Source organism: Tribolium madens, unplaced genomic scaffold, assembly GCF_015345945.1.
Source record: "Tribolium madens isolate multiple individuals breed KSU strain unplaced genomic scaffold, Tmad_KSU_1.1 Scaffold_97;HRSCAF=244;Tcas5.2_LG3a, whole genome shotgun sequence".
In the NCBI taxonomy this organism is placed as follows: domain Eukaryota; kingdom Metazoa; phylum Arthropoda; class Insecta; order Coleoptera; family Tenebrionidae; genus Tribolium; species Tribolium madens.
The window spans coordinates 4,074,980-4,098,983 of record NW_025401069.1 but is presented as its reverse complement, the minus strand read 5'-3'; the positions used below and the strand labels follow the sequence as shown (position 1 = coordinate 4,098,983).

Below are 24,004 nucleotides of genomic sequence, written 5' to 3'. Positions count from 1 at the left end.
ATATCAGTGAAGGTGATTTTATGGTCTTTAAATACGACTTTCTTATTTATCTTTGAAGTACCATAATTTTACATTCGCTGTTTTCTTATGTGATATAGGGAAACAATCAAGAATTGCTGTAAACAGATGTTAAAGTCAAGAGTACAAAATAATTTTATAACGTTTATTATTGTATTTATGACGCTTTGTACTAGAGGCATAAATGCACTCACTCTGTTTTTTTTTACATTTACAATTCTATTCTTCACACGTTATTGTGCAAATAATGTAAAAAATAGCCACGCAATATAATGTAGAAGTGCCCTTATTTGAGTTGCTATTTTTATATTTGAATTATTATATATTTAATACTACAGACCTTAAAAATACCTTGTCAATTCACACTTAGAAGAAATTCATTATCAATAATGAATCAGTGGTCCACAAAAAGTGATATACCTACAATGTAAATATGAATCCGCGTCCCAATCCAACTTAAATTATATTATTAAATTTTAAACACATTTTTCTAATGTGAAGTGACAATGCTTGGTCATACAGATATAGAAATGTTATAATTTACCAAAGTATTAATAAAGAAAAAAATTAAAAAGTTTTGTTTCATTTCCGATATTTCTTTTTTGATAAAGCTTCTAAAACTTATTTCGTTTCAGGTATTTATTTGTAATAAAAATCATTTTATCAATTTGTTTATTGCAATGAATCTTTTAAGTGTTGTATAAACTCTAGACAATACTTTATTCGCAACAATAAATAAAAAACAAATACAATACAGAATGTAAATGCCTCAAAACTGGTTTAAGTGGCCTTGTAATACCTGCAGCACGTCTGGTTGTTAACTTCAAGTTTAATTAAACCTTCCAACCAAATCTTCTATTTCCGCATTCAACTGAGGGTTCATCCAGTCCAAACTAATATTGTCCAAATGATTATCAAAATCAATTAGCTCATATTCATTCCTTTCTAAAAGATTAGAACAGATATCCAATGTTCTGTCTGGTTTTAAACAAATGCGATTTGTATCTGATGGCTTGTAACTACCATCTATGAACTGCGCCACTCTTAAAGCAATGTTATCCAAATTAATGCCCAGTTTGCAGTTGTCAACCTGAAAATTACCATTTTCTTTTAAGAAAAACACAAATGAAAAATTATTTACAACAACGAGACAAGGTGATGGAAAATTCGAAGGTAGTTTTTCCGATATTCGATGACTGGCTTTTTCAAAAGAACATTCTCTCAAATTCTCGAAAGCAGTGTAGTAACCCGATATCACTAGCCCTTTTTGTGAAGCAAGTTCGTCAATCTTTAAAATAGAAATTAGCGCTAGTGCTTGTACAAATATAATTTAACCAGTTTAACAAACCTGCATCAAGGCAATCTCAGCCATTGGTGTTAAATTAAGGGCGATATGGAAAAGGGGGACAGCATCCACAAACTCTATTTCCTTACTTTTAGCTGCCGACGACTTCGATAATAAAACTCCATTTACGGAGCAATGAGGGTACTTCGCCGCGTGTAATATTATTTTACAATAGGCTTTGGCTGAAAATGTTATGTCAGACATGACTGTTGGATTTATTTTTATTAATTGATTAATAATTTTAAGGTTATGACACTTATGAGAACGTCAAGCAATTATCAACAGCACCACCAATCTAATAAAAAATAATAATTTTATTAAATTTGTAAATAATTACGAGATCAAAAAATATTGACGTTAACACACTTTTAAATTCATTTTCAACCCAAACTGCATCAAAATTTAGATTAAAAAGTACTCTAAATGTAATTCATTTCGATTTAGGTACGCTTTTTATTGTGCCGATGTTGGCGTCTTGAATGTTACGTCATATAAACACATGTCAGAAAAGTCAATTTGACGTTCGTGTAAAAACACTACTTATCGCCACCAAAATGTAGTTTTCCACAATGAATAACAACAACAAACAAAACAAAAAAGTTGAAGAAATTAAGCATATATTCCTTGGTTTGAACAGAGAATTCATAAAGTCTGGTTTCAGTACAAAAGAACTCCAAAATGCTTGCCTACCCAAATGTTCAAAACACACAAATTCAGCTTTATTTATAGCATTTTTATTGCTGGCGTTGTTGTTGGCAACTTCTTACGAATATGGACTGTTTACAAGTGCCATTAATTATTTCCTAGGAGTGCGGTGTATAGTCCCAAACAATTATTTTGTTTGGGAAGCTACAAGACCAGTATCTAACTGTAACTTTTGTAAAGATGTTAATGAACCTCTTGTGCTAAAGAATGTAACGCGAGAAGAATTCGCCCCATATGCTTACAGTTCAAGACCAATCATAATAAAACAAGCTTTTCTTCATTGGCCAGCAATGAAGTATTTTGATTTCCATTTTTTCAAAGAATTGTACAACAGCATATCAGACTCTTACAAAAGTGTCGACGAAGAATGCCAGTTTCTTCACTTTAAGTCAAATTTTATATCAATTCGTGATGTTTTCGAAATGAGTGAAGCAAGGGTCCAAAATAAACCAGGTGAAAAATCTTGGTATGTAGGGTGGTAAGAATTAAACTAATTATTATAATACTGTAATCGCTAGCTATTAAATATTTAAAGGGGAAACTGCCATCCACAAATATTAGCCGAAATGAGAAAGTATTATCCCAAACCTCACTTTTTACCAGAAACTTGCGAAATTCCATCTAAAGAATACGTTTTCATGGGATATGATGATGGTGCCACAATGCATGTAAGTTTTAAATTATTTTAGAAAAAACGCAGTCTCATTTTAATTTTTTAGCTTGATTTTATTAATAGACTGATGTGGCAAGCTCAGTTGAAGGGATCAAAAACCTGGCATCTGATTCCACCACCGGAATGTGAAGATTCTTGTTCACAATTTTCATTTTTGGTTGAACCTGGAGACGCAGGTAGTTTATTTAAGCAATAAACACTCAATTGGGAATGTTAAAAAATTATTTTAGTCTTGGTAGACACGAGAGTTTGGTATCATGGAACACAAATCACTCGAGGACAATTCAGCCTTTCTGTTCAGTCAGAATATGGGTAATAGTTCCCCCCCCCTACAGTGGCAGCTAAAACATAAATTCTCGAAAAGTCTGATTTGCAGTGCCAATTTAGTCAAACTTCAACATAATGAAGTCCCAATAATTCTTCTCATATTAATTTTTGCTAGTCTGGTTTTACCTAATGTATTTTGTTACCATATTTATCCATTAATTTTATTTCTAATAAGTCACAAGTGGGTTGTAAGAAATGACAAAATTAATTAAATTAATCTATGTTTATATTAATTGGTCTTGTTAACAGTGTAAAAATCTGCAATAGGTTTAGATAATTCGATTGCGTTATTTTTCATTATTGCTTTAAAATTGCCCCATTGTGATAATATGTTTGAATTTTATGTTTCCAAAATGAAAGAATCTAATAGGACTTCTTTCATGAATCTACTAATAAAGTGCCATTTATTGTAAATTGTCCGTAGTTTTAGCAAAACTTAGTCGTACACTTGAATACTCTGTAGCCAAAGTTCTATTATATCTATGTTTTTAGATTGCAGTCATAATTTATCATACCAAATGATGTTTTAAATAATTATTGAACGCACTTATTTATTTTGATCACCTTATTGTTATCGATAAATTTTTAATAAAGAAAATAATGCTAAATCCTTTCCATGTTTAATTTTTTGAATTTACCGCGCGTGTAAATGTCAAATTGAACACATGTTTTAGGCAAATTGCCAACATAAATATTGACAAAAAAATTTGCTACTTGGGCATTTTCCCGTAACGGATTTCACAAAAGCTTACGTTTTTTGCCGATTTTATCGAAACCAAGCACGTGCATTCGTGGTTTTTGTACTCCATCTAGTACAATTCTTACCTCACTCGTGTCACATTTTGGTGTTCATTTCAAGATGGAGTGTGTAGGTAAGTCTCACATTAAAGTCCCATTTATTCAAATTAATTCGATTCTTGTCTAGTATATTTTATATAAATTTGAAGCCCTTTGTTCAGTGAACTGCAGTTCCGAAAAATTTCCTAATATGTGATTTAACTTTGTCGAAATTCTTGCAAGTCATTATCTGTCAAACAAGAAAGTTATCTGCCATACGTTCTTTTTATCCAAAAAATTGTCATTCTGACTATTTAAATATGAAGCGTGGTTTTTGTGAGCTTGTAATAATTTACTGAAATGGAAATTTACTATTATTTATTTCAGCTAGCGAAAATGATAGCAAAATTTCAAATATTTCTGAGGAAAACATAACCAAAGACGAAAGTGATAAGTTAAACGAGCCTTCAGAATGTAAAATTCCTAAAACCGAAGACAGTGAAACGAAAGAATGTAAATCAAATGAGGAAGGAAGCGAAGAAATAGAAGTTAAAATAATTTATAACAAAAAAAAATACGATGTCAGTGCGCCATCAAACACTACCATTGCTGATTTTAAAAAAATACTACAGGGTCTTTTAGGTACGTACTAGGCCAAGTGATTCAATTTATTCACGTTTTTATAATTTGTAGGAATTCCTGATTCTATGCAGAAATTAATGTATAAGGGATTATTGCAAGATAATCAAACTTTAAGTACTGCTGGAATTACAAAAGGTTCTAAAATTATGTTAGTAGGTTCTACTTTGAATGATGTTTTGGCTGTGTCTTCAGTTAGTAAACAAGTAAATAGCTGACTCATTTATGAATTTCAAAAAAATATATTGTTTTTCTTAGGATGTTGTAGAAATGGAGAAAGCAGCCACTGTGAAGGAACCACTATGTAAACAAAAAATTCATAGGAAAGTTTTAGATAAAGGTGTACCTGAAGATGCCATGCCAGGAATTAAAAACATAAAAGTGGGTATAAAAATAAGAGAAAGGTTTTTTAATCTTATTATTTGCAGGAAGGCTTGCCCCCTCTGCCATTGTCAGGTATGCTTAATAAGCATGGAGGTAAAGTCAGACTGACATTTAAACTAGAAAGTGACCAATTGTGGCTCAGTACCAAGGAACGTACTGAAAAACTGCCCATGGGATCAATTAAAAGCATAGTTTCTGAGTCAATTGAAGGGCATGAGGAATATCACATATTGGTAATTATCAACATTGAATAAGTTTGATTTAACAAAAACTTTTTAAAGGGTTTACAACTAGGGCCTACAGAAGCGTCAAGATATTGGATATACTGGGTGCCTGCACAGTATGTAGATGCAATTAAAGACGCAGTTTTAGGCAAATGGCAGTACTTTTGACTTTATCAAGCCAGCCAAGCTAACAGTATTGAGATCAACAGGTTTAATTTAATTTTTATGTATGGGCAGAGATTACATTAATCTTTAACATGCATCATGACTTAAAAGGGAATCAATATATTTTTTTCAAACTTTTAGTTTTTCATATGGAATTTAGTATGTTATTGTAGGTTTGCTTTTGTGATATTGATCATTGATATTGTTAGCATAACTGCTTTGAATTCAAGTGATGAACTCAATATTTGTGATGTGTGTTGATTTGGTAAAGTTGACACTAAGTTCCAAACACGTTTATATATTCAAAAATTGCTTTTTTAGTGATTTAATGTTAACTGTATCACATCAACAAATCTGTAATATAACCTAATTTTTATAAAAACTACAAATGATTTCTCATTTGCTATGTGTTAATTAAGATTTTCAGTTGTATTGTGTGATTATTATAAAGCAAATAAATAGTTTTTATGTTCTAAAAAAAGGAAACGTTTTATTTCTATCATGCTTTGGGTTTTTCTCGTTATTAACTTCTTTAGTAACTTACTTATGCTTCTTTATTAACTGTACAGTTACAGATAATTTGAATATTCCCGCTGAAAGGTGTATTGGCAGCCTTTGAGAGCTGTCAATTCTGTCAAAAAATTAGTACAAATAGGAACGCCAAACTCAACGTTGTTTTCGCGGGTTTATTATTATTTATTATTGTAATATAAATTAAAATGCCTCCCAAGAAACGTGATAAAGACCTCGAGTCTGCAAAGAATCCAAGAATAGATCACATCCAAGCAGATCATGAATTATTTCTACAAGCATTTGAAAGTAAGTTACTTGACCCCATACTTGGGAAAACACAGATTAAATATAAACACTATTCTTCACAGAACCCACCCAGATTTATAGATACCTAAGAACAAGGAATATGTGTTCTGTAAGTAACAACTGAAATTAGATTAAAAAACTAAATTTAAAGCATACTTCTATTGCAGCCAATTTTTCTAAATAGAACTCTGACTTACATGCGATATCGGATGTCAAGAAGCCATAAATCTCGCATCAATTTCAAAGTAGACTCACTTCTAGAAAAAGTAACTTCAAAGCAAGATCATTCCACAATCCAACCAGGTTTTATAAACATAACATTCTTAGGATTCACTGATAAGAGTCTTGATACTAATGCTCAAACTGCTCAGGTTGAAACTGTTCTTTTAAAAATAAACCACAAAAAACGTAAAGATAGCTCAGCTCCTAGTTTGCAAATTTCACTGGGAACGGCCGAAATTCCCGTAAATCCCGATGAACAACAACTGCCTCAAACAGCCCCCACCATTAGTGTTTCAACAGAATCTTTCAATCCCTCAAATGGGCCTTTAGCAAAATCTTATATATTTCTATTTCGCGTTAAAATTCTCCCTGAGAAATCTAATTCCGAGGAGGAAGAACCCGCATTAAAAAAACGTAAATCAAACGGCACGTTGGACACAATCAATGAAAAAATTTACGGAGCTGAGCTTACCGTTTACGATAAATACAATCGGTGCTATTTAGCTGACGGTGATTACGACGTTGTACTTCAAGATTTTACCTCACTTACGAAATCTTCCCCTAAAAAACACTCAAGTTGGGAAAACGGCAACGATATCATCGACACCTGCGGCAATATCAATTTAATGATGAAAGGGGACGCGTTGTTAAAATTTAAGCTTAACTGGTCCCCGGAAGCTTGCGCTCGGTTCGTCGACCGTCCCAAACTCTACCCTCTCAGCGAAAACAAAGAAAATATTCCAGTAGTAAACAACAGCGACAATAAGGAGAAACTTCAAATCGTGTACCAATTTGTATACAACAACAATTCGCGTCAGCAAACTGAAGCTTGCGAGGACCTCCACTGCCCTTGGTGCAGCATAAATTCGGACCAGCTGTACACCTTGTTGAAGCACCTGAAACTCTGTCATTCCCGCTTCACTTTCACCTACGTCCCTATCTCTGTGGGGGCCCGCATCGACGTCGCCATCAACGAGCTGTACGATGGCTCGTACACCGGCTCGCCCCACGATCTCATCTTGCAGCCCACCATATGCGCCTTCTCGCGCAACGGCCCCGTCCGCAGGGCTTCAGTGACCCACATCTTGGTGTGTCACCCGAAGCGGGCCAAACCCAGCCTCTCCGAGTTCCTCGAACTCGACGACTGCGAGTACGACGGCCAGAGGCCTTTCATCACCGGCCACAACCGCCTCTACCATCATACCACCACCTGCTTGCCTATTTACCCCAAGGAGATGGATGTGGACTCAGAGGGCGAGAACGACCCCGAGTGGCTGCGCAACAAGACTATGATGATGATCGACGAGTTCACCGACGTGAATGAGGGCGAGAAGGAATTGATGAAGATGTGGAATTTGCACGTGATGAAATACGGGTTTGTCGGCGACTGCCAGATACCATTAGCTTGCCAAATGTTCGTTCAGCACAAGGGAAAAGAACTGCTATTGAAAAATCTCTACAAGAATTTTGTACTCCATATGGGGAGTTTGTTTGATTTTGGCTTGGTCAGTGCTGTGAGTTTGTACACGACGATCCAAAAGCTGCAGGAGATGGTGGGTGAGACAGGAGCCATTCGCAATATCCTGAAGGAGTCCCGGGAAGCGCAAATTGACAATTGGTCCAAATATGGGAGCGTACAGATGAGCGATAAACCGAGTACTAGCAAGGGAAGGAAGACTGGGAATGTGGGGATGCAGCGGAGAAAAGGGACCCCAACACCGTCGGAGACTCCCATTCGGAGGAAATCGGTCGGAGGTGAACAAACCACCAGGAAGCGCATTTCCCTCTCGTTGAAAGACCAAAAAAGCAATGCCAGCTAGTATGTATTATTTGTGTGATATGATTTTATTGTCCGTTGAAGTTTTTGTATAGGAAGACTGTAAAGTATTGAAATAGCCGGACACTATTTCTGATAAATTATTGACTTGTATACCTAATTTTTAAAGTCTGCATTTTAATCATCAAAGGCTTTTCGCTAGCTTTAGGTTGTAATTATTTTTAATGATTCACTGCCTTAGAAAATTGGCCTTCTAGTCAAATAATTTTTACCCTATAATTGTTTTCTTTCTTTTCAATGCTTGATGGCAATTAAATCTTGGCTGTTTTTATTTTCTTACACGATTTTATTTTAAAATTTAAGATGTTAATTGTCATCTGTTCGTTTTAGTAAATTTTTAAACCATCCTTATAGGGATATGTATATTTAACTAAAGCATACCAAGTGTATTCATTAGTTAATATTTGGATTTTTAAGCGATACGCTTTGGCGTGGTTTTAGTGTAATTTCTTTTCACACTGTCATATTAAGTGTTCAGTTTTGCACAAATAGGAAATTGAATGAATCCAAAATTGTAAAATTGGCGGCGTATTCGTGGCACATTTTTTAATGTTAATTATTTCCCTAAGTGCTGTATATTTTAGTAATACGTGTTCAATTTATCCTTGTAGTTTTTAATATTATGTATATTGTAAGTTATTTACTTTTTTAATTATATTGTTTTTTTCAAGTACGTACGAGTAACGAAATATTAACTCCATGTACCTAAAGAGTTTTTGATACAATTAGTTTTAAATGAAACACTTTAAAATTAGGATTTACATAGTAATTATGCCGTAATATAAAAAAACTGAAGAATTGAAACAGTTTTTGCTCAGTTTAAACTCATATTCTTTCATGGAGGATATTCCAGTTTGAATTTTATGTTGAAAACAGTTAATAAGTTTTTTATTCGTTTACTTTTTATTTTTTAATATCTTCGGTGGCTGAAGTGCATATTTTTTTGTATTCCGGTTTTGGAGTAGGCGAAAATTGTATTACCGCTCTTCACTTCAAAAACGTGTCAAAATTCGTTTCTTTTGACAGTGCATCTTTCGGCAAAAAATTCAAAATGTCTGGTAACAGAAACAAGAAGAATGGTAAAAAAAATAAGTTTTTTAATATACCTGGTGAGAATAAATGTACTTACCATTTCTCTTGTTTCCTTTACATCAACCCCATTTATTAGAAGTACTCCAGGTTAAGTCAGTAAAATTAGACACTAACAAAGGTAGCACCAAAGACGGGAAACCGAATGCAAAATCCGAAGACAATTTACGTAAAAGCCGTAGATTAAACATTTTAAAAAATCAACATGAAGGTTTAAGCGAAGGTACTGCAAGGGTAACACTGCTTTCTCCATACTCTGTAAGTATAACAGATTTGTCTTGCTTAGCTAGAAAGCTGTCTGATGAAGTTTAAAACGTTGTCGCTAAATAACGAAGGTGAAAATAATGCACCAAGCACGAGTTCCAGCATGCTGAAAAATAATATGGAGGAATATTGTGTAAACTGTGCGTTTCCTATTGGTGCCAAATTAACACTTCTTTATAGTCGCAAAACGTTAGTAATATTACTGATGAGGAACTTCCGTTAACCATGGAATATTATCCTGAAGGAAAAGATGATGCAGCTGAAAAGATGGACGATGAATTTGCTTGCACATACAAGTATTACACTAAAAACACAAAATCGATCAAATTTACGAACCAAGTAACAGTTCTATATTTCAATGGCGAAGATATTCTTTGTATGTACTCATTTGTTTCTGTGTATTATTTTAAGTAACTATTTTAGGCGAATCAATGGAGCCTCTTAAAAAAGAGCAAGACCAACAATTACGAAATAAAGAAATGCGGAAAGAACACCTACTGAGCAAAGGGCAAATCGACAACTTATATTTGTTTTAAAATAACGTGTTTACATATTGAAATGTTAAAACTGTATTTATACAATGTATTGTGTTAATATACTGCACGGTAATATTGTACATATTAGTTCATTTCGTCAAAGTTTGACGTTATTTTCCATAAGACTAACTCCTTGACTCGATCATAATGAAAATATTGTGGAAAGTCCAACGGAACTTCTTCTTTCTGAATGTTCTCGAGCTTTTCCAGACATTCTAGAAAGTAGTCGTAACACGGTGCAACAGCATCACAGTCAGCAATTGTAAAAACAAAGCGTTTTTCTAACGCAACATACACAGATCTTTTGGGAGGTTTGGATAAAACGTGGCCAACGGTTTTAACAAAGGCCTGAGTGATAACGTCGTCATAAACAACTGAAAAAATCAATTAAAATTTTCCAACAAAAAAATAATCACTCACCATCTGCCGCTATTACGATTGGAATTTTTTCAATTGAAGTGACGATTTCTCGGGGAAGCACCTGGGACATAAAATCCAGTTCCAAGACTGTGATTGGATGTTTGGTTAAATGTACATTTCGTAATACATTCCCTTTGATAAGTTTCAATAATCCGCCTTTATTAATATCTGTAAGAAACTTAAAATATTTGCATGATGTTGATTTTGTTGAGCAAATATTAGCGCTTACCAGTGCAAAAAACCGGAGTGAATATTCCTGCGACTATGCTACTCAATCCGACTCCGGATCCTAATTCCAAAATGTAGTGATTTTTTTTTAACTTTGAGGAGTTATGTAATAACCAGTCGGCAAGTAAAAGCGCTCCTCGCCATATTTGTAATCCCACCAAACCAAGAACTGTACTTTTACTGTGTTCTACAAAGTGCATTTTTTAAATGTTTTCATGGAGATGGTTTACCTACCGATTTCAATAATCCCAGTTTTTTCTTTAGACTTTTTTCGGGAAACTATTAAGTCACCGTCTGAATCCACTTCTGGGGGTGGTGGTGGAAATTTGAACTTGAATTTTGATACCACATCTTAATTTAAAGAAAATGAAAGTTAAACAGAAAAAATTGTTTTTTAAACTTACTGTTTTTATCTATCATGGGTTTTGAGGATGATTCATAATTAAATTCACTGTATAATTCTGAGGACACTTTATAGTCTTCATCTTCCATCTGAAAAATATTTTCTCAAGAGAAAGAACAAACTAAACAACTGACTTGCTGAGTCGTTTGCCAGTTTTTCTCAAAAATTAAAAATAAATTTTGACCTATTTTAATTATATTTTATATTACTACTCATTGAGTGATCGTAGCAGCTGCTACTGCTGGCAGTTTTGAGATAAACAAAATTTATCAAAAAAGTATATGAAATTATTAAATTTAAATTCAGTGTTTATTATGTATTGTATAAAAATAGTGCCCACATTAGGTAAAAAAGAAAATTCTAAGTAACAGAACTTTAGATGAGCGAGAATGTTCAAATTGTTAAATTTTGCAACTAAATTGTGCTTTATTATTTTATGTTAAATAGTAACAATTTTCTGTTCAGTTCGCTCTCAAAGAACTGAAAAATTAATCAAAATAATTTAAAAATAGTTTAATAATCCTGATATAAAGATAACCTTTCTAGGGTGTAAAAAAACAAGATACTTATTAGTGTTATGCAATAATAACATTCTAAAATGCAAGCATTTTTTAAAATTATTATGGTACAATCAGATCCCGTTTTAAATATTCTCGCTGGCCATAATCTCCTGATTATGCCATTGGTACATAAATGTTTAAAAATTACAAATTGTTGTTTTTTATAATTATTGCTGTGAACTTGTAAAACCTAAATAAAAAAAAAAACATTTGAATATGTAATTACCAATCTGTAATATGTAGGTACATCCTACTTTAACGTAAGTTATACTTCGTGAAAAACTTAGTTAAGTAATTAGAAAAATTTACAGTATGTCCCCGGATTGGGTTTACAAGAGGAAAAAAAATATCTTTGATTTAACGCCAAAACTGCAAATGAAAAACATTTTTTGCTTCACCTGAAACGAACATATCTGTACTTAAAACTTCATTATTCAGATTCAGTGAAAAGAAAGTTAACTTTTCTCTTGATTTTCGACTTAGACTAATTTTTTTCTATTTCGGTGTTAGAATAAGTCTATTCCAGCACCCAAATGACGTCATTTGAGTGCTGGAATAAGTTGTTGGCGTTAATTTAATTTTAGTGACGGACTTTCTTCACAAATCATTTTCAAATGTGAAAATAAGAATTATTTTTATTTTTTACAGCCGCCTAAAATTATTCCACATAAATGTCACCAACCGTCGCAAAATTCTCTAGAAAAATAAAATAAAATTTTTGTTTTTTAATTTATAAAATGATACAGGCTGTTTCACATAATTTTACGAGGCCTGCGCCTGTAAGATGCAATTAATAATACATATTCCGATACGAACTCGATTACAAATTTTGAAGAATTGGATAATCTTCTCTAGCTTGTTCACCCTTTCAAGAATTATAAAATTTTTAGAGACTGAGTAAGTTAGATAAACTAATAGAATCATATTCATGCCGTCTCTTGGTAGAACAAGTGATAATTGTTTCTGAAAAACTGCAGTTTATGGCTATTAATGAAACAGTGATTAGTTTGTCATGGTTTCCAAAAATTAAATAATTAAATGTGTATTTTTTGTATCTAGTGTTTTGTGATTTTTGTATATTTGGTTGCGTACATTAGGCGTAAGCCTCGTAAAGTTGTGTGAAACACCCTGTATAAAGCGGCAAAATAGAAAAAAATAGTATAAAGCACTTGTTGCAGAAGGTTCTTCAAGCACTCATTTGTTTCAAATTTGTACTTGAATAGATACCTTCTGCAACTTGTACTTTAATATACTATTCTTTCTACTGAGTTAATATAATGAAGTTTCAATTAAGTAGATTTACTCGTTTCACGTAAAGCAGTTTTGGCGTAAAATAAAAGATATTTTTTTTTTCCTCCTGTAAACTCAATCCGGGAACATACTGTATAGTAAAAACCAGTTTCGAAGATATATTTACAAGCAGCAATTTAATTTTAATTAGGTATTTTACTAATTGTTAAGTGAATTTTACAATTGTAGCCTTTTTATTGTTGTACTTTTAACTTTTACAAAACCATGACAGAGTTAACGTCCGGGATTGGGTTTAGGAATTAAGTATGTGACTTGACTTGACCTAGCCAGTATTTTATAAAAACTGCTTAAATCAAATCCAAAGGTTCTGATGTTTCATCGCAAATTTGAAATAACTACAAAGGAAGCAATTTTATTTGTGTTAATGTGCTACCTTACTAAGTTGTAAAATAAGCTGGGGTCTCTTTTGTTTACGGAGGGGAAAGCTGAAGAGAATTTATTGGGTATTTTCACTTCAATTGGCTGAGAAGAGAACTAATAAACAATAATGCTTTCAATTGTAACACTAGGAAAAATTCTCACCCTCTCAGCGAAAACTAACCTTCAATGTTTATGAAAAAGTCATATTTTTAGCCGAGTCGATATTTGGTAGTCAGGCGGGCAGCAACTTCACAGCGGAAAATGCGAAGGAAAAATCAGAATGTATCATTACATAAAATCGCTGTTTTATGCCCAAGGTAAAATCCCGATTTATTTTTGATTTGACGATTTGACGTCACAGATGTCACTAAACGTCATTTTGAACGACCAATCCGATCACCCCACGATTTGTGCCACGTTGTGGTGTCATCATCGTCTGCCTCTCACTTCACGCTTGTCGAATAGTCGACGATTGTTAATAGGGGAAGTGAGTTGTATTAAAAAATTAAGATGAATCTTCTTTCGGCTTTTTGTTTAATTGCAACGGCTGCATCTCTGGGTTGGGCTAGTGAAGAAATTAAGAGCGACGAAGGTGTTTTAGTGCTCACTAAATCCAACTTCAAACAGGCCATCACCGACAACGAATTCATCCTTGTGGAGTTTTGTAAGTACGAGGTTTTTTGCCGAAAACATGTATTTAATTACTGTTCTTCATCACTAATAAGTATTTGTGCAAAAAGCGTGAAATTGGGATTAATGCAATAAAAAACATTGAGTCGCCAACTTCAGGCCGGATGACATTTGGGTTAACCTTCCCCAATATTTTTGATTAAAATGCATTTATCAAAATAATTTCATTCTTTGTCATTGAAAGATTACCCGACCGGTTACTCATCTTCACTTATTTTTTGTTAATATGAAAGGTCAACAACCCTTCGTAAGCTCAGCTGCCGCGTGAGCATCTACGTGTGAAAGTTTTACGTTGGTTTGCCGGTAACTCGTAGGTATTTCTCATTTGGTTTCGTATTTCTTTGTTTATTAGAATTTTCTTTAAGCACAGTCGTGTTATTAGATTGCTAGTATCAACTTCATGTGCAGACAGATGTTGCGTAGGAGCGAAGGATAGGAAAAATGTCACCAATTATTACTTCAATACGAATGGTGCAATTCAGATGAATACCATAGGCCAGAATTAATGACAATTTTAATTAAGTTAATTGATAAGCAGATTACTTATCAAAGCCATATTCGGTGATAATAAATAAGTTGAAAATATGACGTGGACCCACCTCTGACCCTTCGAAAGCATATGCAGAAGAATTCAAGGGAGTTATGCAGTTTTCATACTTTTAGCTTATTCCATTTTTCAAATTCACACTATTTTTTTTTCATTTCTATGGAAAGTACTCTTTCATAAAATTAATATTACGCTGAATGTGAGTTGCATAATTTTCTTCTAATAAGATGTAATTACACGTGTAGTCTTGAGTCTTGAATCAGTAAAGACAGAATATCTTAAAACTGACTCGTATTAATTTTGTACGGAAAGCTAGAATGAATGCTAGAAAAATTGAAATTTCTGTGTAGGTAAATTAATCTTTTTTTACATTATTGGGCGGAAGAATAACAATTAATCCAACATTAAACAAATTTTTTTTCGCAAAACCGTAACCACCAACGTTGTAAAATCATTCTCATGTGGGAAAAAAACGATTTTTTTGTATCCCAGATATAAAGGGAAGTAATTAAATTTAAGCTACAGAGAACTTTGCACAACTGCTTTCATACTTGTCAATTTTATAGCTTAATGATAACTTTTGTGCACAAGAGTGTAAGTGAAATTTTTTACTTACTAGTACAGTTGGAGACAAAATACTTTGGTCATCACTTTTCTGACACTTTAATGTAATTCAAGCTTTAACGTTAAAATGAATGACAATTTCAAATTAATGACAGCTATTATGTTTTCCTATCAAAAATATGTACAACTTGTCAACTATGATTGACAGTAGCTAAAAATAAGGTTAACAGTCCTAAAGCATACTTTACAATTTAATGTCACTCAAGTGACATTGACGACCAAAGTATTTTGTCTCCAACTGTACCTACTAGCTTTAAAACTTTCACATTTGAAAGTTCTGAGAACTTTTTTTGATTAGTTTTTGTCATATCATCTCATTTTTAATAGAGAATATAAATTGTTATCTCCATAATGCGTTTAAACCACTGGGGTTAGTTATAGCATTAATTGATTTTTATTGAAAAATTAACGTAAATCCATCATTAGACCAGGCAAAATTTCCTAATAACTAGTAGTAGTATAACTAGTACTAGTATTAGTAGTAGTACTAATACCATTTTTTTATCTTCAAATGAATTTTTGGAGCCCGACTGTAGTTGATTAAAACTATGGTAAACATGTCATTTAAGTCGTGTTACTACAAACGGGCATTAAAAGTGCATGAGTTAAATATAGCAGTGACTATAAATAGAATTAATGTGAATTATTGTAGTAAATCCTGTAAAGTTAAGCTGTCTAACTGGTGTGTAATCATTTACGTTCGTAATTGTATGTGCAATATACCATGTGGACTTTCATCATAAAATTGAATTCAATATTAGTGTTAAACATCATTTATAAAATGCTTGAAACCAAGTTCTTAATGTTATATACATGTTACCATTTGCACCCTGTGGTTACATACGAAAAGTTTTTTAAAGTGTATCCAGTGAGTTTTACGTCGACTGTCCCCGTACCAGAGAAACTAGTGTATTTTAAAAAAATAATAATAATATTTGTTCAAATTCACTGTGACATTTGTATAAGTATATGTTTTTTTTACACATTTCATGTAATCGATCGTTGTTCGTTCCAAGGTTAAAAGTCCACACGCAATGAAGCGAAACATATAGAGAAAATAACAATATATTGAAAAAAACCTATTTGTTTTAGATGCTCCCTGGTGTGGCCATTGCAAAGCGTTAGCTCCTGAATATGTAAAAGCAGCGAAAGCACTTGCCGAGCAAGATTCTAAAATTAAACTAGGCAAAGTGGATGCCACTGAAGAAACCGAACTTGCTGAAGAACATCAAGTTAGAGGCTATCCAACTTTGAAATTCTTCAGAAACGGAAGTCCCATAGACTATAACGGTGGTAGACAAGCTGATGACATCGTCGCGTGGCTTTTGAAGAAAACTGGGCCACCAGCCAAAGAACTCAAAACTGTTGAAGAAGCCAAAGAATTCATCGATGCAAGCAACGTTGCTGTTATTGGATTTTTCAAGGATCAAACGACTGATAAAGCTAAAGCATTCCTGGCAGCAGCTGCTACTATTGACGATTATCCCTTCGGAATTACCTCTGAAGATAGCGTCTACAAGGAATATGAAGCCGAATGCGGATCCATCGTTTTGTTCAAAAAGGTTAAACAGATAAAATAATTTTTGTTACAATCTAACAGACTTGTTCTAGTTCGATGAAGGAAAAGTTCTTTTTGAAGGTGAAGCCACTGAGAAGAATATCAAGAAATTCGTTGCCGGTAACTCTTTGCCCCTCATCGTCGAATTCAACCATGAAACAGCCCAAAAGATTTTCGGTGGTGACATCAAGAGCCACCTTTTGTTGTTCTTGAACAAGGGTGAAGATCACTTTGAGAAGGTCGCTGAAGCTGCAAGATCCGTTGCCAAGCCCTTCAAAGAACAAGTCTTGTTCGTCACCATCGATGCTGCTGAAGAAGATCATCAAAGAATCTTGGAATTCTTCGGAATGAAGAAAGATGAAGTTCCGGCAGCCCGTCTTATCAAACTTGAAGAAGACATGGCCAAATACAAACCAGAAACTGATGAATTGTCTTCTGAAAGTATTAAAAAATTCGTTGAAGATTTCCTCGCTGGTAAACTCAAACAACATTTGCTCACTCAAGATCTTCCTGAAGATTGGGATAAAGAACCAGTTAAAGTTTTAGTAGCTAGTAATTTCGATAGTGTCGTATTCGACGCAGACAAAGACGTTTTGGTCGAATTCTACGCTCCCTGGTGCGGTCATTGCAAGCAGTTGGCCCCTATTTATGATAAAGTGGGCGAACATTTCAAAGAGAACAAGAACATTGTCGTCGCGAAGATCGATGCTACCGCTAATGAACTTGAACATACCAAAATAACGAGCTTCCCTACATTGAAATTTTATCCCAAAGGTGGGAATAACGTTATTGAATATAACGGTCCAAGAACATTCGAAGGTTTAGTTAAATTTATCGAATCCGGTGGTGTTGACGGTGCTGGTGTTGACGAGCCTGTCGAAGAAGAAACAGAAGATGATGACTCACCAAGAAAAGATGAGTTGTAAATTATTAGGTACTTAGTTTTACTAACATTTCTAAATTTACTCATTTTTGTATATCAAAAATTTTACGCATTTACGATTTTCTGTTCTCGGTTTTGTAGGTACCTATACAATTTGAACTTCCCAAATGTTTTATTTGTGCCTCCATTTAAGGAGGATTTGTGAGACTGGTTGTGCAATTGATATCTGCCTGACTTTAACAAGCAAGTTCTTTATTAACATTCCTTTCTTTTTCTATATTAAATTGTTTTTGTATATTGCTATTTCGTGTATTTATTTTTTATTCACTTCATAGATGATATTTTTCTACTGATTATGTTGTAGCAATTTAGGTTAGAGCACAAATGGCAGATTATGTTGTGTGTTTGTGTGAGTGTATATTTTTAACATTAAAGAATTGTAAACTAAGATATTTTTTTGTGAATTACTGTAAGGCGAAGCTGAAACAAATAAATGAAATTGTATGTAAAGGTTTAAAACTTTTCTCTTATCACCCAAGATCTAAATTATTCAGACCTATTACTTTTTAAGCAAAATAATAACATTTGGGAACTTATTTTCCATGGCTCATTGTATCTACATACAGTCAAGTGCAAGATTTTGGTTCTCAATGTCACTAAATAAAAAATATTCTTTTATGTTGGAAATTTTGCAATTTACCCTTTGATTTTTCTGAGTCAAAAATAGTTTAAATGCCAATTGACTTATTACTGCTGAAATTATGTTACGAATTTCAAATTACATACAAAAATAAATTTATTAAAAAAATGACAGTGAGTACAGGTACAGCTTGAGACAAAATGCTTTGTTCGTCACTTTTCTGACACTTTAATGTAATTCAAGCTTTAACGTTAAAGTGAATGACAATTTCAAATTAATGACAGCTATTATATCTTTCTATCAAAAATATGTACAACCTTGTCAACTATGATTGACAGTAGCTAAAAATAAGGTTAACAGTCCTAAAGCATGCTTTACAATTTAATGTCACTCAAGTGACATTGACGACCAAAGTATTTTGTCTCCAACTGTACAAAATCCTTTGCAGGCGGCTGTTTATTACCGAAACGTAAGTTTTGCCGTTAGCGTAGAATAACATAACGTAACTACGTAAGTCGTTGATGAAAATGACAAGATTATGGGTATAAAGGTTATATTCATATAAGCAGTAGTTATTTTTTAATTTGCCAGTTTTATTGTGGTTTCATTGCCTAATCCATTAACCAGATATTTTTATTTAATTAGTATTTGTGAATTTCTTCCCTGGAAAATGGCTCTGAGAAATAGTGTTCGTCGAAGTGGTCTCTTAATTTCCAATTATTTTAGGAGTTATTCAAGCAGTGGGTCCCTAGTTAATGTCGCAGTTAACGAAAAAACTGGGGTTGCAACGGCAACCCTTAACAGACCCCCTGTAAACAGCTTAAACTTGGAGCTTCTCACTGAAATATCAAACACTTTGACCCAACTGGAACAAAACAAGTGTAGGGGGTTGATTCTAACTTCAGTAATTTTTCTAATAACTTAGCAATAGGTTTTTTTACTGTGTATTTCTAGAGCTCCAAGAGTGTCTTCAGTGCCGGCTTGGACATACTTGAAATGTACAAACCAGACCCAAGTCGCCTAAAAGAATGGTGGACTGCTTTACAGCAAACTTGGATTAAACTTTACGGCTCCTCATATCCCACTGTTGCTGTTATCAATGTAATGTGAATTAATTATAAGGGCTTTCAAATTTTACTTCTGCTTAAATTAGGGACACGCTCCAGCTGGGGGCTGTTTGCTTTCCTTATCCTGCGAATACAGAATAATGTTGAATAATTTCACAATTGGTTTAAATGAGACTCAACTTGGAATTGTGGCTCCACCATGGTTCATTGCCTCCATGAGAAATGTGATTGGGACCAGACAGACCGAATTGGCTTTAACTAGTGGCAATCTTTTCACAACTGACGAAGCTTTGAAAATTGGAATGATTGATGAGGTTGCGGCTAGTAAAGAGGATGGACTCGCAAGAGCGGAGAAGTTTTGCGGAAGATTCGCTAGAATTCCCCCTGCTGCAAGGGTCAAGTCAAAGTTGGGAGTGCGTGGGGCTGACATTCAAGTAAGTTTATTTTTGCAAACCTAAATTCATCCATTACTCAATGTCACAACCAAATATTTAAACATTGAGTATTTAATCAATTTTGCATTTTCAATTGATTATAAAAAAAAATAATTTGTCTTTGTTCCAGGACCTCACCAACAATTTACAAAAAGATTATGAATATGTGGCTCAGTTCGTCTCTCAGGAAAGTGTGCAAAAAGGATTAGAAATGTATCTGCAATCATTGAAGCAGAAACAAAAATAGCGATTTTATAGCTGATTGAATTACAATCTATTTTTGAATACTTTTTTATGCAATAGTGTAACATTTATTATACCAAACATATTAAAGCTTGAGTATGTGAAAGTACTTTTGTGAAAATATAAGCACTATTATTTTACTTATTCCAAGGCTATAATATCGTCCTCGAGGTCAGGCGCGTATTCTTTATTTAAATCCTCAAATTCTTGTTTTTGGATTTCAAGAAAGTGATTGATTTCCAGTACCTTGCCTCTGTTGCGTTTGATCTCATCTCTGAAAATTATAGATATATGTTTGGAGCAATCAAAAGGCACAACTTACGTGTTTAAATTCTCGATTAAATCATTTAGCCAATCCTTGGCGTTAGAAATCAACGTGTCTTCTCTCGTATCAATAATTTGCATGTGCATATCGTGACTTGTTGCTAATGCGTTGTGTAAAAGATCTTTATCTGCCATAAGCTGTTAATCTCATTTAAATTATATAATAAGGGAAGTCCTTCAAATTACCGGTTTGAGAACTGTGGGTACTTCAATTTCTTCATTCAAATTGGCATTTGTTTGAAACTTGGTAGCCAAATCACCAATATTTTCAGCGTAGCTCACTTCCAGCTCTCTAATTTGAGTGAAAAAAGCTTGCGATGATTCAATGAAATTATTAACAAGCTCTGTTATGTTGTGTTCAAAAGTTTGGTTGACCTCTTCCATTTGTTCGTAAAGTTCTAGTTCTAATTTCATCAGCGCTTTCCAAACTTCGTGTAACATTTCATCATACTCCACCACGAATGCATCGCATTTGTCTATAAACTCGTCATAATTAATTTCATTTGAGTTTAATTGGTTTTGTACGTTTTTTATTTTTAGAAACACTATTGCCTTCTTCTCCAGAAATATCTCCATGTGTTTCTACAAACAAAATTTAGGGATAAATCAATTTTAATACGTTGCAGTTGTAGGTAGTACAATGCTTTCATCTTGATTGTCCTTGTTTGCGTCTTCAACGCATTTTAAGAACTGATCATATTCGGTCTTGCGAAGAACATACTGCTGCTGGCCATTTTCAAATATCTGTTTACACAATTCCATGAAGTTCTCTTCGTATTCGTCAAAGAATTCTTGCGCGTCTTCACCGATTTCCAACAAATTTACTCCATCAGTGTCATTTGCAAATAAGGAGTCGAACAGATGACGAGTGTTTAAATACTCCACAAAACTGGAGGCGTGAAGTTCGGCATCGGCCAACTCTTGTTCCCGAAGGGCTGTAATTTCCCGTTCTTGTTCTTCTTTCTCCAACAATGCTCGTAGTTTTGCACTTTGAAACAATACTATTCCACCGCGTTTAATCTAATAATTACAGTTACCTGAAAGTTTCTTGTCCAAGTTCCCGTTCTGAATCGTAGATTAATTTATATTCGTAGTAAACGAGTTGCGGTAAAAAAGCTGCAATGAATAAACGAAAATCTTCATCTTCGGCACAGGGATTCCCCACTAAGTTTAATGATTTTAAATTGCCGAATCGCCGCAAATACAAAATCTATAAAATATTTGTAAATTTTAGTTGTGTAATGCATTTTTTCATTTTACGTTATCCAAGTCGTCAATCTTGTTTCTTCCAATACTAAAAACTGTTAATTTTGTTAAAGTGTCCATGTTTTCCAAAACGGTGATTTCATTTTCATACAAACTTAATTTTTCAAGGTTTCGAAGCTCGTCTAAATTTTCGATTCTAGCGATTTTGTTGAATGATAAGTTTAATTCAATTAAATTCACCAAACTTTCCAAATTTTCTATTTTTTCTAATAAATTATTGTTGAGATTTAATTTTGTTAAAGAGTTTAAGACCCACAAATGGTCAATTCTAAGAATATCTACAGGTTATAATAAGCCTTTTAAAATTTGAATTTAAGTTTGTACAAGAACGTATTACTCAAAAATTCCAATCGAATTTCTGTAACATCTTCAAGAGGTATTTTTTCGATCTCCGCCAAACGACCTGCTTCACCTTTAGGACCTTGATCTTTAATGCATTTTTCCAGAAGGGCATTGTCTATGACTTTTGGTTCTTTTAATTTGCAAGGATTCATTTTTATAAATCTTTATCACCACTAATTCGATATAATAAATAACAACTTTTCAAGCATTCCTGAAATTATTGATGTCACAGTGACTGTAAATGTCTTGTTGCCATGGATTTAAATAATCATAGTTTCCTCGAGTTCACTTTAAAAATTCTTGACAAGGCGAAGCCGAGACCGCAACTATTTTATTTTACTTTCACGACATAATGTACCTTTGTAGGTACAAAATGCTTATTGCTTTTTAAAAATAAATTTGGCTAACTCCGAAAGAATCCAATTGATAACAATTTTAAAAATAGAACATTCACCATCAAGTTTTTAGTATTTTGGATAGTGTCTGTTATTTTCTCTTTCTTATTATTATTAGGTATTTATCTGTTACCTATTTACATAAATGAGGTGACATGTGATATTTATTAATTGTATCTTTGTGTAACAGTAAGTGCGGACGAACCTTTGGGTCATTACAATGATGGATAAGAATTAAATAATAAAAAGTTTTTTTACTTGGGGAAAAATAATTCATTTGACTTTAATTTTTGAACTACACCTCGTATATTTTTTATCATGTGAGACATGACGTATCTTGTTCATTACAAAGTACACAATAAAATAATTTAAAAAATTAATTAAATGATAAGATAGTGACTAACTATTTTAAAATACACGTTATACAAATTAGTTGTTTGAAATAAAATTGTAATTATTTTCTTAGGAAAATTAAAATTTATGAATTGAACATTGCGCTTGCGCTTTAATTTTTACCTATTTTGACAAGTGACAGTGACAGAAGTCAAGTGACAACAAGAAAGTGCAATCGTGAAATTTAATTTAGAAATTAAAAAATGTCATTTTTTGGAACTGCCCTTGGTGGAAATCCCTTTTCGACACCCGTAGGATCCAGAATTGGTAAGTTTTAGTATGAATTGCCGTACTTTATTTAATTTTTTCCATTGTTAAAATCGATTTAATAAAACGTAAATAGAACTAGAAACCGGTGCTGGCATTGTATTTTATTGTTTAGATTACATTGCTTATGGTTTTTGCTGTCTGATTCACCTACATCTGTTGATCAGATTGTTCAATTACTGTTTTTAGTAATATTTTTAAAATATTTCGTCATCGTTTCATGTGTAGGTTTTAGCATTTACATTTTGTTTGTCACAATTTGTCACAACTGTAGCGTGTTTATTACGTACCAAATTTGTTTATAATTATAACAAATAGGTGTGATTTACTAGTACTCTACATAAGCCATCAACTGAAACGTTTTATGCTTTCTTCACGGGGTCCTTTGAAAATTTGTCTATTTAAACTATATTTTTGTCTATTTAAAAAATACTTTGCCTTATCGTTTCAATAATCTCTTATTATGTATGTCACAACAGTTAGGAATAATACCTCTGTAATACCCGCATTCTTTGATAATTTTATGGAAGCAAAGTAAAGTTTTAAATATTTTTTATCGTTGCATTAAATGTACATATTTATTTATGGTAATCCGGATCAGATAATTAATAGGAATTATTTTTGCGTTCTAAATAACCTTTGAACAAAAACTATAAACAATTTAGATTCTTCTATATCACTTATTTACATGGACATTGAATGAGTATTTTCATTAAATGTTTAAGAAAATAACTGTATCTTTCGCTAGAACTAAAATAAGAACTAATAAAATTGATCAATTATGAATACTTTCGTAGACGACAAATAATTAAACAATAAATTTCGTAAGACATTTGTAAATATGTATTTAAACGAGATTCCAAACTTTCAGATAAAATTTTTTTCAAACAATAAAACTGTAAGTAAAGCAGATAACTCTTTAAAAGGTTAAAAAACACAAACCAATGTACTCCTCCTATTTTGTAAATTTTTTTTCTTATGAGTCACTTCTGTACTACATTTAAGAAGAATCTGTAATAACTTTT

At 33.0% G+C, this 24,004-nt stretch overlaps 10 protein-coding genes across 18 annotated transcripts in view; 7 read left to right on the top strand and 3 right to left on the bottom strand.

The window, feature by feature from the left end:
* Positions 1-673: 673 nt before the first annotated feature.
* LOC123014137 (ER membrane protein complex subunit 8/9 homolog) lies at positions 674-1,776 on the bottom strand. The gene is made up of 3 exons (XM_044413049.1): positions 1,367-1,776; positions 1,160-1,306; positions 674-1,108 (listed from the first exon to the last, which is right to left on the bottom strand). The coding sequence occupies exons 1-3, from the start codon at positions 1,565-1,567 to the stop codon at positions 848-850; spliced, it is 609 nt and encodes a 202-aa protein (XP_044268984.1). The 5' UTR covers positions 1,568-1,776; the 3' UTR covers positions 674-847.
* A 67-nt stretch (positions 1,777-1,843) lies between these two features.
* Positions 1,844-3,679, top strand: LOC123014135. 3 transcript variants are annotated; one of them, XM_044413046.1, is made up of 4 exons: positions 1,846-2,546; positions 2,604-2,736; positions 2,788-2,917; positions 2,972-3,679. In XM_044413046.1, exons 1-4 carry the CDS (start codon positions 1,933-1,935, stop codon positions 3,055-3,057), a joined length of 963 nt encoding a protein of 320 aa, XP_044268981.1. In that variant the 5' UTR covers positions 1,846-1,932; the 3' UTR covers positions 3,058-3,679. The 3 variants fall into 3 exon arrangements, with proteins under 3 accessions (XP_044268982.1, XP_044268981.1, XP_044268983.1); XM_044413048.1 differs by having other exon boundaries at positions 2,394-2,534; positions 2,587-2,736; XM_044413047.1 differs by lacking the exons at positions 2,788-2,917; positions 2,972-3,679 and having other exon boundaries at positions 1,844-2,534; positions 2,587-2,729.
* A 59-nt stretch (positions 3,680-3,738) lies between these two features.
* On the top strand, positions 3,739-5,732 carry LOC123014530 (ubiquitin domain-containing protein UBFD1-like). Of its 2 annotated transcripts, XM_044413692.1 has the most exons (7): positions 3,739-3,940; positions 3,994-4,181; positions 4,233-4,487; positions 4,539-4,690; positions 4,743-4,865; positions 4,913-5,101; positions 5,150-5,732. In XM_044413692.1, the coding sequence occupies exons 2-7, from the start codon at positions 4,166-4,168 to the stop codon at positions 5,258-5,260; spliced, it is 846 nt and encodes a 281-aa protein (XP_044269627.1). In that variant the 5' UTR covers positions 3,739-3,940; positions 3,994-4,165; the 3' UTR covers positions 5,261-5,732. The 2 variants fall into 2 exon arrangements, with proteins under 2 accessions (XP_044269627.1, XP_044269628.1); XM_044413693.1 differs by lacking the exon at positions 3,994-4,181.
* Positions 5,733-5,900: 168 nt separating this feature from the next.
* On the top strand, positions 5,901-8,808 carry LOC123014184 (polycomb protein SUZ12). Its single transcript, XM_044413140.1, has 3 exons — positions 5,901-6,076; positions 6,139-6,185; positions 6,244-8,808. The coding sequence occupies exons 1-3, from the start codon at positions 5,977-5,979 to the stop codon at positions 8,116-8,118; spliced, it is 2,022 nt and encodes a 673-aa protein (XP_044269075.1). The 5' UTR covers positions 5,901-5,976; the 3' UTR covers positions 8,119-8,808.
* Positions 8,809-8,953: 145 nt separating this feature from the next.
* On the top strand, positions 8,954-10,104 carry LOC123014195. Of its 3 annotated transcripts, none has more exons than XM_044413159.1 (5): positions 8,954-9,244; positions 9,304-9,447; positions 9,515-9,621; positions 9,669-9,864; positions 9,912-10,104. In XM_044413159.1, exons 1-5 carry the CDS (start codon positions 9,187-9,189, stop codon positions 10,022-10,024), a joined length of 618 nt encoding a protein of 205 aa, XP_044269094.1. In that variant the 5' UTR covers positions 8,954-9,186; the 3' UTR covers positions 10,025-10,104. The 3 variants fall into 3 exon arrangements, with proteins under 3 accessions (XP_044269094.1, XP_044269093.1, XP_044269092.1); XM_044413158.1 differs by having other exon boundaries at positions 9,304-9,458; positions 9,511-9,621; XM_044413157.1 differs by having other exon boundaries at positions 9,304-9,482; positions 9,532-9,621.
* Positions 9,991-13,695, bottom strand: LOC123014193 (methyltransferase-like protein 22). 2 transcript variants are annotated; one of them, XM_044413154.1, is made up of 6 exons: positions 13,488-13,695; positions 11,077-11,164; positions 10,907-11,023; positions 10,674-10,859; positions 10,445-10,612; positions 9,991-10,398 (listed from the first exon to the last, which is right to left on the bottom strand). In XM_044413154.1, exons 2-6 carry the CDS (start codon positions 11,162-11,164, stop codon positions 10,109-10,111), a joined length of 849 nt encoding a protein of 282 aa, XP_044269089.1. In that variant the 5' UTR covers positions 13,488-13,695; the 3' UTR covers positions 9,991-10,108. The 2 variants fall into 2 exon arrangements, with proteins under 2 accessions (XP_044269089.1, XP_044269090.1); XM_044413155.1 differs by lacking the exon at positions 13,488-13,695 and adding an exon at positions 13,320-13,432.
* Positions 13,696-13,730: 35 nt separating this feature from the next.
* Positions 13,731-18,118, top strand: LOC123014187 (protein disulfide-isomerase). Its single transcript, XM_044413143.1, has 3 exons — positions 13,731-13,970; positions 16,260-16,729; positions 16,779-18,118. The coding sequence occupies exons 1-3, from the start codon at positions 13,817-13,819 to the stop codon at positions 17,649-17,651; spliced, it is 1,497 nt and encodes a 498-aa protein (XP_044269078.1). The 5' UTR covers positions 13,731-13,816; the 3' UTR covers positions 17,652-18,118.
* A 646-nt stretch (positions 18,119-18,764) lies between these two features.
* LOC123014194 (enoyl-CoA delta isomerase 1, mitochondrial-like) lies at positions 18,765-20,136 on the top strand. Its single transcript, XM_044413156.1, has 4 exons — positions 18,765-19,152; positions 19,203-19,349; positions 19,402-19,749; positions 19,880-20,136. Exons 1-4 carry the CDS (start codon positions 18,919-18,921, stop codon positions 19,994-19,996), a joined length of 846 nt encoding a protein of 281 aa, XP_044269091.1. The 5' UTR covers positions 18,765-18,918; the 3' UTR covers positions 19,997-20,136.
* LOC123014186 (dynein regulatory complex subunit 3-like) lies at positions 19,925-22,173 on the bottom strand. 2 transcript variants are annotated; one of them, XM_044413141.1, is made up of 7 exons: positions 21,907-22,173; positions 21,577-21,850; positions 21,354-21,526; positions 20,956-21,304; positions 20,503-20,898; positions 20,315-20,454; positions 19,925-20,266 (listed from the first exon to the last, which is right to left on the bottom strand). In XM_044413141.1, the coding sequence occupies exons 1-7, from the start codon at positions 22,074-22,076 to the stop codon at positions 20,134-20,136; spliced, it is 1,635 nt and encodes a 544-aa protein (XP_044269076.1). In that variant the 5' UTR covers positions 22,077-22,173; the 3' UTR covers positions 19,925-20,133. The 2 variants fall into 2 exon arrangements, with proteins under 2 accessions (XP_044269076.1, XP_044269077.1); XM_044413142.1 differs by having other exon boundaries at positions 19,926-20,266; positions 21,577-21,860; positions 21,920-22,173.
* A 655-nt stretch (positions 22,174-22,828) lies between these two features.
* The window catches only part of LOC123014188 (TOM1-like protein 2), a 5,599-nt gene continuing 4,423 nt past the window's right edge, over positions 22,829-24,004 (top strand). For both annotated transcript variants that reach the window (XM_044413146.1, XM_044413144.1), the window contains exon 1: positions 22,829-22,979. In XM_044413146.1, coding sequence (XP_044269081.1) covers positions 22,916-22,979 — 64 coding nt within the window. In that variant the 5' untranslated portion in view covers positions 22,829-22,915. The remainder of the gene's footprint in view (positions 22,980-24,004) is intronic.

What these genes read in the sequence shown, in the direction of transcription:
- LOC123014137 (XM_044413049.1), bottom strand. Translation starts at nt 1,567, where the DNA reads ATGTCTGACATAACATTTTCAGCCAAAGCCTATTGTAAAATAATATTA. An exon ending in CTGAGATTGCCTTGATGCAG is followed by an intron (nt 1,307 to 1,366) that starts GTTTGTTAAACT and finishes TCTATTTTAAAG; the next exon opens with ATTGACGAACTTGCTTCACA. An exon ending in CATCACCTTGTCTCGTTGTT is followed by an intron (nt 1,109 to 1,159) that starts GTAAATAATTTT and finishes GGTAATTTTCAG; the next exon opens with GTTGACAACTGCAAACTGGG.
- LOC123014135 (XM_044413046.1), top strand. Translation starts at nt 1,933, where the DNA reads ATGAATAACAACAACAAACAAAACAAAAAAGTTGAAGAAATTAAGCAT. An exon ending in AAATCTTGGTATGTAGGGTG is followed by an intron (nt 2,547 to 2,603) that starts GTAAGAATTAAA and finishes AAATATTTAAAG; the next exon opens with GGGAAACTGCCATCCACAAA. An exon ending in ATGATGGTGCCACAATGCAT is followed by an intron (nt 2,737 to 2,787) that starts GTAAGTTTTAAA and finishes TTAATTTTTTAG; the next exon opens with CTTGATTTTATTAATAGACT.
- LOC123014530 (XM_044413692.1), top strand. An exon ending in TGTCTTCAGTTAGTAAACAA is followed by an intron (nt 4,691 to 4,742) that starts GTAAATAGCTGA and finishes TGTTTTTCTTAG; the next exon opens with GATGTTGTAGAAATGGAGAA. An exon ending in CAGGAATTAAAAACATAAAA is followed by an intron (nt 4,866 to 4,912) that starts GTGGGTATAAAA and finishes TATTATTTGCAG; the next exon opens with GAAGGCTTGCCCCCTCTGCC.
- LOC123014184 (XM_044413140.1), top strand. Translation starts at nt 5,977, where the DNA reads ATGCCTCCCAAGAAACGTGATAAAGACCTCGAGTCTGCAAAGAATCCA. An exon ending in ATTTCTACAAGCATTTGAAA is followed by an intron (nt 6,077 to 6,138) that starts GTAAGTTACTTG and finishes TATTCTTCACAG; the next exon opens with AACCCACCCAGATTTATAGA. An exon ending in GAACAAGGAATATGTGTTCT is followed by an intron (nt 6,186 to 6,243) that starts GTAAGTAACAAC and finishes CTTCTATTGCAG; the next exon opens with CCAATTTTTCTAAATAGAAC.
- LOC123014195 (XM_044413157.1), top strand. Translation starts at nt 9,187, where the DNA reads ATGTCTGGTAACAGAAACAAGAAGAATGGTAAAAAAAATAAGTTTTTT. An exon ending in ATAATATGGAGGAATATTGT is followed by an intron (nt 9,622 to 9,668) that starts GTAAACTGTGCG and finishes ACTTCTTTATAG; the next exon opens with TCGCAAAACGTTAGTAATAT. An exon ending in CAATGGCGAAGATATTCTTT is followed by an intron (nt 9,865 to 9,911) that starts GTATGTACTCAT and finishes TAACTATTTTAG; the next exon opens with GCGAATCAATGGAGCCTCTT.
- LOC123014193 (XM_044413154.1), bottom strand. Translation starts at nt 11,164, where the DNA reads ATGGAAGATGAAGACTATAAAGTGTCCTCAGAATTATACAGTGAATTT. An exon ending in CACTCCGGTTTTTTGCACTG is followed by an intron (nt 10,613 to 10,673) that starts GTAAGCGCTAAT and finishes AGTTTCTTACAG; the next exon opens with ATATTAATAAAGGCGGATTA. An exon ending in AATCGTAATAGCGGCAGATG is followed by an intron (nt 10,399 to 10,444) that starts GTGAGTGATTAT and finishes TGATTTTTTCAG; the next exon opens with TTGTTTATGACGACGTTATC.
- LOC123014187 (XM_044413143.1), top strand. Translation starts at nt 13,817, where the DNA reads ATGAATCTTCTTTCGGCTTTTTGTTTAATTGCAACGGCTGCATCTCTG. An exon ending in ATTCATCCTTGTGGAGTTTT is followed by an intron (nt 13,971 to 16,259) that starts GTAAGTACGAGG and finishes TATTTGTTTTAG; the next exon opens with ATGCTCCCTGGTGTGGCCAT. An exon ending in CCATCGTTTTGTTCAAAAAG is followed by an intron (nt 16,730 to 16,778) that starts GTTAAACAGATA and finishes GACTTGTTCTAG; the next exon opens with TTCGATGAAGGAAAAGTTCT.
- LOC123014194 (XM_044413156.1), top strand. Translation starts at nt 18,919, where the DNA reads ATGGCTCTGAGAAATAGTGTTCGTCGAAGTGGTCTCTTAATTTCCAAT. An exon ending in CCACTGTTGCTGTTATCAAT is followed by an intron (nt 19,350 to 19,401) that starts GTAATGTGAATT and finishes TGCTTAAATTAG; the next exon opens with GGACACGCTCCAGCTGGGGG. An exon ending in TGCGTGGGGCTGACATTCAA is followed by an intron (nt 19,750 to 19,879) that starts GTAAGTTTATTT and finishes TCTTTGTTCCAG; the next exon opens with GACCTCACCAACAATTTACA.
- LOC123014186 (XM_044413141.1), bottom strand. Translation starts at nt 22,076, where the DNA reads ATGAATCCTTGCAAATTAAAAGAACCAAAAGTCATAGACAATGCCCTT. An exon ending in TTTTTGAGTAATACGTTCTT is followed by an intron (nt 21,851 to 21,906) that starts GTACAAACTTAA and finishes AGATATTCTTAG; the next exon opens with AATTGACCATTTGTGGGTCT. An exon ending in TTAATCGAGAATTTAAACAC is followed by an intron (nt 20,267 to 20,314) that starts GTAAGTTGTGCC and finishes TATAATTTTCAG; the next exon opens with AGATGAGATCAAACGCAACA.